Genomic DNA, 10986 nt, shown 5'->3' on the forward strand with positions numbered 1-10986 from the left:
CTCCTTGGGCAGTTTGAGCTTACTGAGTTGGCGCAGAAAGAACATTCTTTGTTGTCCTTTTTTGATGATGTTTTTGATGTTAGCTGTCCATTTTAGATCTTGCGATATGATAGAACCTAGAAATTTAAAGGTTTCTACTGTTGATACTGTGTTGTCTAGTATTGTGAGAGGTGGAAGTATGGAAGGGTTTCTCCTAAAGTCTACCACCATTTCTACGGTTTTGAGTGTGTGCAGTTCCAGATTGTTTTGGTTGCACCACAAGGCTAGTCATTCGACCTCTCGTCTATATGCGGATTCATCATTGTCTCGAATGAGACCAATCACTGTCATCTGCGAATGTCAGTAGCTTAACAGATGGATCATTGGAGATGCAGTCATTGGTATACAGAGAGAAGAGAAGTGGGGAGAGCAAACAGCCTTGGGGGGGCCCTGTGCTAATTGTACAGGTATCTGATGTGATCTTGCTTAGCTTTACCTGCTGCTTCCTGTTTGTTAGGAAGCTTGTGATCCACTTACAAGTCTGTTCCGGTACCTGTAGCTGGTTTAGCTTAGTTAGAAGAATGTCTGGAATGATGGTATTGAATGCTGAACTAAAGTCTACAAAAAGGACCCTTGCATAGGTCTTTGGAGACTCAAGATGTTGTAGGATGTAGTGCAGAGCCATATTAACAGCATCATCTGTTGATCTATTTGCTCGGTATGCAAATTGCAAGGGGTCTAACAGCGGATCCGTGATGGTTTTCAGGTAGGAAAGCACTAGCCTTTCAAAGGTTTTCATGACTACAGATGTTAAAGCAACTGGTCTGTAGTCATTCAGTTCCTTGATGGTGGGCTTCTTCGGCACTGGGATGATGGTAGAGCATTTGAAGCAAGAAGGAACATAACACATCTCTAGTGATTTATTGAAAATATGGGTGAAGATGGGGGCCAATTGGTCAGCACAGACTTTTAAGCAAGAAGGAGTTATCTTGTCTGGGCCTGGAGCTTTTCCTGGCTTTTGTCTGTGAAATAGGTCCTGAACTTCCTTTTCTGTGATCACTAGGGGTTGTGAACCCAATGAAATGGGGTCAGTTGTAGGAGGCTTGGCTGTTGTGATTGACAGCTTATTAGTAACCTTGACTTTCACTAAGCATTGGATCTTTTTATTCTTGATGAACGTATTTTATTCTCCTTATGTCCACTGAGAACATATATACTGAGAGCATATGCACCTAAGACAAATTCCTTGCGTGTCCAATCACACTTGGCCAATAAAGAATTCTATTCTTCCTTCCTCCATCCCTCCCACCCTTTCCCTCCCTTTCAATCCATCTTCCTTCTTTCCTTCCTTCCTTCCTTCCTTCCTTCTTTCCTTCCTTCGTTCCTTCCTTCCTTCCTTCCTTCCTTCCTTCCCTCCCTCCCTTCACCATTCAGCATCTGGCAGCTGCTGCAGTTCCACCCAAAGATGCTTCAGGGGTCTCTGAAGGCCTCCTTTCCTCCCAGGTGGGACAGTCCTGGGTTAAAAAAGACCAATGGAGGGGCAAAGCAAATCCCAGGGCAGACCTCCCCCCCCTCCCCCGTTTCCCCCAGCTGGAGAAAGCAAAGGCTTTCTTGGACAAGCCACGGTGTCCTTATGCTGCGGCTGTCAAAACCTGAAGGTTGGACAGGATTTGGACAAGAAACGGACACAAGACGGAAACTTCATGACGATAGCTTTATTAAGACCAATTAACAACCAACTCACCGAAATATAGACGTGTCTTCTCTATAACGCAAACAAAGCTAAGAGAAAAGAAGGGGAAACTGAGGAAGAAGAAAAGACCCCCGTGTATACCGTACATCGTGGAAAATGTGAAATAGGGCTTAAGTGAACCATGATTTGCGGAGGGGAAAAGCAAGGCTTTCTGTAAGTTCAGCTTGTAAGTAACACCGGAGGTTTATCGGCCGCTGGATACACTCGGGATCATTTGCCCGTGCTGGGGGATCATCTCGTAAGTCCATCCCTGCTGTCCAAATTAGTTACAGCTCATCTTGGTCAACTCCATCTTGTTGTTCAGCCAAGGACGGGACCAGACTTCGAAGTGGCAAATTAGTTTCTAAAAGAGAATGAAGGGGGGGGAGAGAGAGAAGGGAAACCCAGATAATCAGTGCTTGAGACCTTTGGCGGTATATAAATTATCAAGAGAAACGATAACTTGTTAAGTCAGGGTTGAAACGATGCTCTCTGGGCTTGGTTGTTTTCTTGCAGATGTTTCATGACCCAACTAGGTAACCTCATCAGTGCTAGAAGGGAGTAGGGTTTGTGGAGAGGAGGAGGAGGAAAGTGGAGACCTTGGTGTTCCCTGAACCTGGCTGTTTTCTTGCAGGCATTTCATGACCCAACTAGGTAACATCATCAGTGTTGGAAGGGAGTGGGGTTTGTGGAGAGGAGGAGGAGGAGACCTGAAAACCAGCTGGCCGGTGGGAGGCGCATGTGCACGCGCGGAGGAGCTGAGCTGGGGCGATGACTCATGTGCCTGCGGAGAGGGCTCTGCGTGCCACCTGTGGCCCGTGTGCCATAGGTTCGCCATCATGGGTCTAGGGTCTTCTGGTGGAGCAGGGGGTTGGGCTACATGACCTCCGAGGTCTCTCCCAACACCATATAATCTATATTGTAATTAATATATTCTGTATTAAGCGTGATGGGACAAGGTAGCTCAGCGGCTAGGACGCTGAGCTTGTCGATCGAAAGGTCGGCAGTTCAGCGGTTCGAATCCCTCGTGCTGCCGCAGAACGGGGTGAGCTCCCGTAACTTGTCCCAGCTTCTGCCAACCTAGCAGTTCGAAAGCAGGTAAAAAATGCGAGTAGAAAAACAGGGACCACCTTTGGTGGGAAGGGAAGAGCGTTCCGCGCGCCTTTGGCGTTGAGTCACGCCGGCCACATGACCACGGAGACGTCTTCGGACAGCACTGGCATCTTCGGCTTTGAAACGGAGAGGAGCAGTGCCCCCTAGAGTCGGGAACGACTAGCACATGTGTGCCAGGGGAACCTTTACCTTTATATTAAGCGTGAAGGAAGCCGTAGCCCCAAATACTGAAGGGCAGCAGGCGTCAGGTCTTCAAAAAAAAGGAAGAGGAGGAAAATGCAGGAAATGACAGGCCTGTCAGCTGGATGTTTTATTGGGCAAGAGCCTCAAAACAGATACTGCTGTGAAGCAACCTTATTTCTGAGCCCTTGATAGGAATGCGGTCAGTAGCGAGAGGCAGCCTGTGAATTTCAGCCAAGCGTTTGACAAAGACGGCTTGTTCCATCTTCCTTTGAGACGTGGGGGAAGTTCTGGGCAGCTGAGACCACCACCATCCCCTGAGCGACCTAACTCGCGACAGTCTCCAGAGGGGCTTAATTAATATTGGCAGACAACACTCGTCCTCGGACGGTCACTAAATGAACCGGGGTAAAGTTCGAGGACTACCGGCGAGCCCAACGAACGGTAGCCGAAAAGGGGGGGGGGAAAGTCGCTTGTGCGATGGACAGCGCTATAAATTACATCAGTGTAATAATAAGTTGACTTTGTATATAAATATACAAATAGGATGAAGACTATTGCCTTACACAATGTAAGCCGCCCTGAGTCTTCGGAGAAGGGCGGGATATAAATGTAAATAAATAAAAAATAATAATATTAGGTTACATAATCTCTTTTTTTTCCCCCCCAACACCTCCGCAGCCTTTGGGTGCCAAGACGTGCCGAGAGTTTGATAATTAACGACAGGCTAAGTGGGAAGAATGGGGATCTACGGTGTCTCAGGTGACCTATTTACATTATTTTGAGATGAGTGGCAGGCTAGTCATCCGATTTAAAAAGGCCCTGCCTGCTTCCTTGATGGGAGGATGATGAGCAATCTTTTAAATGCAGGATGGAGCCAACTTGTGACATTCTTGGGCTCTGAATTTTCGGTGCCTACACCCGGCCTTATTTTGACAGCTGGAGTAACCGATAAAACAGATCCATCCGGGACTGTTCGGTTCCACCCGAGCTTACGCTCATTACTCAGTGGCCAAAATATTTCTGGAAGTGGCCCGTTGACGGGCCCACAGCCCGTGGGGTAGAGGCCCTTCTCTAATTAGGGCAGCTGCTATGGGATAATTGGTCTGGCTTCAGAACAGAACTGGAACCAGGGGTGAAATGCTACCGGATCAGCCCGGATCGCGCGATCCGGGAGTGATCGCAGCCGGTAGTTCGGCGATTCGGTAGCGATGGCGGAGCGAAGGTCCGCCCACCCGCCCAGGTGTCATTACTTCCTGGTTTTTGACTTTCTGCACATGTGCAGGTTTTGTGCATGCGCAGGTCTGCGCGCACATGTGACATGCACAGTGGGGGGGGGTGCGTGCACTCCTGAGCAGGTAAAGAAGGTAAGTAGATTTCACCCCGGGTTGGAAGGGACCTTGGAGGTCTTCTAGTCCAACCCTCTGCTCGAGCAGGGGACCCTATATCATTTCAATCAAATCAATAAGAATAGAGCTGGAAGGGACCTTGGAGGTCTTCTAGTCCAGCCCCCTGCTCAAGCAGGAGACCCTATACCATATTAGACAAGTGGCTGTCCTATCTCTTCTTAAAAACCTCCAGCGTTGGAGCACCCACAACTTCTGGTGGCAAGCTGTTCCACTGGTTAATTGTCCTCACTGTTAAGAAGTTTCTGCTTAATTCTAGGTTGATTAGTTTCCATCCATTGTTTCTTGTCCTGCCTTCGGGTGCTTTGGAAAATAAGTGGTCCCCCACCTCTTTTTGGTAGCCCCCTCAAATACTGGAAGACTGCTATCCTGTCCCCTCTAGTCTTCTTTTCACTAGACAAGACAACCCCAGTTCCTGCAACCGTTTCTCCTATGTTTTAGTCTCCAGGCCTTTAATCATCCTAGTTGCTCTTCTCTGAACTTTTTCCAAAGTCTCAACCTCTGTTTTTTGCAATGTGGTGACCAAAACTGGAGGCTGCATTCCAGGTGCGGCCTTACTAAAGCTTTGTAAAGCAGTACTAATACAACACATGATTTTGATTCCATGATTCTGTTTATACCACCAAGGATTGTCTTAGCCTTTTTTCGGCTGCTGCCGTACAGCACTGGCTCATATTTAAGTGATAGTCTACTAGGACTCCAAAGTTACGCACAAGTATTGTTTTTGAGCCCTGGTTTCACCTAATCGTTCCTTTGGTTTTTTTTCAGCAAAGATGCTGAATTCAGACGGTATAATAAATCTTGGCGACAACTCTTCTTCTAATTTAACCAAACCGCTAAGAATAATCCATCTGGATTAATCCTGTCCAGCTGCCAGTTTTTGCCAGTCTATAAAGTCATCAATTAATTTTTTTGGGGGGGTCCCCTCATCACCCCGGTCCCATGGGGACAGGATCAGTTCAAAACCCCAGTGCCCCTTACTCATGTAAAAACTGCAGCGAGAATTGTATTTGCACAAAATTGGAATGCGGGGGAAAAAAATCCCTAAAGAGGGAGAGGTAATTAAGAAAATATTAGAATGTGCAGAAATGAATAGATTAATATTGGCAATTAAAGGGAAGGCAGAATCGGCGTATTATAACCTATGGGGGCAATTTTATCATTGGGTGGAAAACGAATAGGGACAAAAAGTGGTACAAGATTAAATAAATTTGGATGGGGAATGCTTTCACAGGAGCATAATATTAAATTGAAATGTAAAAAGCAAAGATAGGTACGTATTAAGAAAATGGTGGTAAGCGTTAAAATAGGACGGCACAAAAAAATTTGTACCTAAATGTACCTTTTTTTTTTTTATTGAAAGAGTTTTAAAAAACAAAAACATTTTCCCCCTTTTTTCCCCCTCCCTCCCAAAAAAAAAAAACAACCCTTCCCCCCTTCCCCCCCCCGCCCGCTTCCCGGGTCAATCACAAGGTATTGTTATACATAAACCAAACATAGAATAAAATTTTCCCTTCCAATCCAAATAACCACATCCAAAGCTTTTCATCTCCCAACCCCCTCCCCATTACATAAAATAACTTTCTAATTATTCAAAGGCAATCTGATATTTCTTAAACTGATATCTGTTTTGTAGATAATTCCATTTTTCCCATTCAATTAAATATCTTTCCTGCGTATTGTCTTTTAAAAACGCTGAGATTTTAGCCATCTCAGCCAAATTAATAACTTTCAATATCCATTCTTCTATTGTAGGTATCTCTTCTTTCTTCCAGTATTGTCCAATCAACAGTCTTGCTGCTGTTATTAAATTCAGAATCAATTTAGTCTCAATCCCTGTACAATCTGTTATAATTCCCAAAAGGAAAAATTGTGGCAGGAACTATATCTTCTTCTTCAGAAATTCTTTGGAAATTTTCTTTGGAAATTCTCTGTGTTACCTAAATGTACCTTGATCAATGATGTAATGTTTGTTTTGAAGAGAAAAAATAAACTTTTGAGATATATATATATATAAACATACGCACTGATTGATTAATGATGTAATGTTTGTTCTGAAGAGAAAAAATAAACTTTTGAGATACACACACACACACCTGACTTTGCTAGGAAATCACAAAATACCTAGGGAAAAACAAAATACCCCTAACACAGGAGTCTGCAAACTTGGCTCTTTTAAGACTTGTGGACTTCAACTCCCAGCTGGCTGAGGAACTCTGGGAGTTGAAGTCCACAAGTCTTAAAAGAGCCAAATTTGCAGACCCCTGCCCTAACCCAATTAATTTGCTATTGCTACTTTTCTTTTAAACTGAAGCCATCCATGGAAAGAATTTAAATCCGGTTTGTTTGTTTGTTTGTTTGTTTGTTTTTAACAGCGGGGCCTGCTGATCTCAAACAAGGCAGCTTTTGTCCGTGAAATGTTAAATACGTAATCAGATTTTGGCATCTGAGCTCACCTCCTGCTGAGCCCTTGGAGCCAGGTCACAGTTCTGGATCTCTTTGTACACCTTCCGGTTGCCGAGGGTTTTTTCACAGTCGGTTTTCACCAGCTCCATCGTTAGATAATATTTCACCCCTGCAACTACCTGGATTAAAAAAACAACAACAAAGAGTAATGTGACCTGAAAGTGAATTACAAGGGGAAAAACCCAGAACAGGCTCAGTGACATAGATTGCAACCCAGGAAGTAGTTTATCACTAGAGAGGAACAATAACAGAATAATAACAGAACAATAGAGTTGGAAGGGACCTTGTAGGTCATCTAGTCCAACCCCCCAGCCCAAGAAAATCAATGCGAGAGGAAATATTTCTATATCACATACGAACAGCAGAAATCACGTCCTTTGGGTTCACGATAACAGTCCCTCCCCTAGAACACCCCCCTCCAGCCCCCCCAAACTCTTCTATTGTTTCCAGAGCAATTCCCAATGGGCTGTCCATCCCCTCAACACTCCCCTCCCCGGGGGGGGGGGGACAACAAAGAGAAGATTATAGATATAAATGTACAATTATGAAATGATAGATTGGGTATAATAGAAAAAAAACTGAAAAGAAACTATATATTATCAGAAGTTTGGAGTTGCTGGGATACCAAGCAAGGGAAATATCATACAACAAAGAAAGAAAGAAAGAAAGAAAGAAAGAAAGAAAGAAAGAAAGAAAGAAAGAAAGAAAGAAAGAAAGAAAGAAAGAAAGAAAAAGGAAGGAAGGAAGGAAGGAAGGAAGGAAGGAAGGAAGGAAGGAAGGAAGGAAGGAAGGAAGGAAGGAAGGAAGGAGGAATAGAAGGTAAGATAGAGGAGGTGAAGGAGAGGGAGGGATGGAGGAGAAGATAAATTAGGGGATAAGAGTAGGAGAGAAGATGAAAAAGGAGGGAAAGAGAAGAGGAGTGGGGGAGAGGAAAGGGAAGGAGGTATGAGGAAGGAGAGGAGGAGGAAGAAGGGATGAAAGGAGAAGGAGGAGGGAGGGAAAAAAGGTTTGTTGTAAAACGGTGGGAAAGAAAGGGTAGAAGAGCAACTCCAAATGTAATAATAATACTAATAATACTAATACTAATACTAATAATAACAACAACAACAACCGAGTTGAAGGAACCTTGGAGGTCTTCCAACTCTGGAATGTAATTAAATAATTACATGTAATAAATGTAATTAAAAGGTTTCGTTTTTTGTGCTTTCTTTAGAGAGAATATGTATGATTATCTATGAATAAGAAAATGTCCATTTATAATATGTGTACAAGAAAATAAAATAAAAAATAAAAAACTTTTATATAAAAGTTTTTTTTGTGTCCTCCCCAGATACACACCTGCAATACAGGTAGTCTTCGACTTACGACCACAGCTGGGTCCAAAATGTATGTTCCTAAGTGAGACCTTTGTTTAAGGGACATTTGTCCCATTTAATGACCTTTCTGGCCACGGTGGTTAAGTGAATCATTACCATTGTTAAAGTTAGTTAAACTTTTAAGTTTAACTTAAACTTCACATGGTTGTTAAAAGTGAATCCGGCTTCCCCATTGACTTTGCTTGTCAGATGGTCGCAATGACCCCGAGACATCTCATAAATACGAGCCAGGTGCCATGTGTCTGAATTTCGATCACCTGACGCTGTGGAGGCTGCAACGGTCGTAAGTGTGGAACACGGCTCCAAGTCACTTTTCTCAGGGCCGTGGTAACTTTGAGCAGTCACTAAGTGAACCGTTGTAAGTCAAGGATTGCCTGGAATTGTTCAGATAGGAACAGCCAGACTCTTTCTATCTGCAATCCACAATCCCTCCCCGGGAAGACACCCCCCTTAAACTGCCTCCTGTGCCCCCAATTCCCTTCCATTGTTCCTACAGCCCCCCAATTCCCTTCCTTTGTTCCTACAGCCCCCCAATTCCCTTCCTTTGTTCCTACAGCCCCCCAATTCCCTTCCTTTGTTCCTACAGCCCCCCAATTCCCTTCCTTTGTTCCTACAGCCCCAATTCCCTTCCTTTGTTCCTACAGCCCCCCAATTCCCTTCCTTTGTTCCTACAGCCCCCCAATTCCCTTCCATTGTTCCTACAGCCCCCAATTCCTTCCTTTGTTCCTACAGCCCCCAATTCCTTCCATTGTTCCTACAGCCCCAATTCCTTCCATTGTACCCACAGCCCCCAATTCCTTCCATTGTTCCTACAGCCCCCAATTCCTTCCATTATACTCACAGCCCCCAATTCCTTCCATTGTTCCTACAATTCCTTCCTTTGTTCCTACAGCCCCCAATTCCCTTCCTTTGTTCCTACAGCCCCAATTACCTTCCTTTGTTCCTACAGCCCCCAATTCCTTCCATTGAACCTACAGCCCCCAATTCCTTCCATTGTTCCAACAGCCCTCCAAATCCTTCCATTGAACCTACAGGTCCCCAATTCCTTCCTTTGTTCCTACAGCCCCAATTCCTTCCTTTGTTCCTACAGCCCCCAATTCCTTCCTTTGTTCCTACAGCCCCCAATTCCCTTCCATTGTTCCTACAGCCCCCAATTCCTTCCTTTGTTCCTACAGCCCCCAATTCCTTCCATTGTTCCTACAGCCCCAATTCCTTCCATTGTACCCACAGCCCCCAATTCCTTCCATTGTTCCTACAGCCCCCAATTCCTTCCATTATACTCACAGCCCCCAATTCCTTCCATTGTTCCTACAATTCCTTCCTTTGTTCCTACAGCCCCCAATTCCCTTCCTTTGTTCCTACAGCCCCAATTACCTTCCTTTGTTCCTACAGCCCCCAATTCCTTCCATTGAACCTACAGCCCCCAATTCCTTCCATTGTTCCAACAGCCCTCCAAATCCTTCCATTGAACCTACAGGTCCCCAATTCCTTCCATTGTACCTACAGCCCCAATTCCTTCCTTTGTTTCTACAGCCCCCAATTCCTTCCTTTGTTTCTACAGCCCCCAATTCCTTCCATTGAACCTACAGGCCCCAATTCCTTCCATTGTTCCAACAGCCTCCAAATCCTTCCATTGAACCTACAGGCCCCAATTCCTTCCATTGTACCTACAGCCCCCAATTCCTTCCATTGTACCTACAGCCCCCAATTCCTTCCTTTGTTTCTACAGCCCCCAATTCCTTCCTTTGTTTCTACAGCCCCCAATTCCTTCCATTGAACCTACAGCCCCCAATTCCTTCCATTGTTCCAACAGCCCCCAATTCCCTTCCATTGTACCCACAGCCCCAATTCCTTCCATTGTTCCTACAGCCCGATTCCCTTCCATTGAATCTACAGCCCCCCCAAATCCCTTCCATTGTACCTACAGTCCCCCAATTCCCTTCCATTGAACCTACAGCCCTTCCCCGAAGGCTTTGGCTAGTCCCAAAAAGACCCAAGGAGGCTGTGTCGTCCCCCCCCCCCGCCACCACAACTGCCCCTTCCCAAACCACACACCTGGGATTGGGCGTCCACAACGCGCAACGCCTTGAAATAGTTGCCGTTTGCGCTGACCGCGTTGTATTCTTCCACGGCGAAGGCGGCGGCTTTCTGCACGTCCGAATCCGAGACGGATCGGGGGGAAAGACCCCCGGGCATGGTCGTCGCCGGCACCCCCGAGAGCAGCATCAGGAGGGCGCAGAGCAGCCCGAGAGGAGCCGGGATCGGCAGCCGGGAGCGCACCATGGAGCCGGCAGGCAGGCAGGCAAGCAAGGAAGCAGACAGAGCGAGCAAACTGCAACCGTCGCCCCGAAGCGAAGTTCTCGCAGGTGCCCCAGCTGTGCTCCAGCTAGTAGTAGTAATAGTAGTAGCGGGACCCGCCCACCTGCGGGGAAGCCACGCCCCTTCCCGACAAGCCCCGCCCCGCGGCTGAGCCTTGGCCGCCCCCCCCCGCCCCCCCGCCCGGAGTTTGAGCAACTTGGCCAATCAGATTAGAGCGGGAGGGGACCTTTGAGGTCTTCTAGTCCAGCCCTTTGCTCAAACAGGAGACCCTGCTCTCCTTCTTTTCAGAATAATAGAAGCGGGAGGGGACCTTGGAGGTCTTCTAGTCCAGCCCCCTGCCCAAACAGGAGACCCTGCTCTCCTTCTTTTCAGAATAATAGAATTGGGAGGGTCCTTTGAGGTCTTCTAGTCCAGC

The 10986-nt window shown here is 46.1% G+C and overlaps 1 protein-coding gene across 1 annotated transcript; it reads right to left on the reverse strand.

Moving 5' to 3' along the window:
• Positions 1-1679: 1679 nt before the first annotated feature.
• Positions 1680-10637, reverse strand: LOC131186530 (cystatin-like). Its single transcript, XM_058160209.1, has 3 exons — positions 10308-10637; positions 6867-6995; positions 1680-2075 (listed from the first exon to the last, which is right to left on the reverse strand). The coding sequence occupies exons 1-3, from the start codon at positions 10533-10535 to the stop codon at positions 1995-1997; spliced, it is 438 nt and encodes a 145-aa protein (XP_058016192.1). The 5' UTR covers positions 10536-10637; the 3' UTR covers positions 1680-1994.
• Between the last annotated feature and the right edge of the window lie 349 nt (positions 10638-10986).

Source organism: Ahaetulla prasina, chromosome 17, assembly GCF_028640845.1.
Source record: "Ahaetulla prasina isolate Xishuangbanna chromosome 17, ASM2864084v1, whole genome shotgun sequence".
NCBI lineage: Eukaryota > Metazoa > Chordata > Lepidosauria > Squamata > Colubridae > Ahaetulla > Ahaetulla prasina.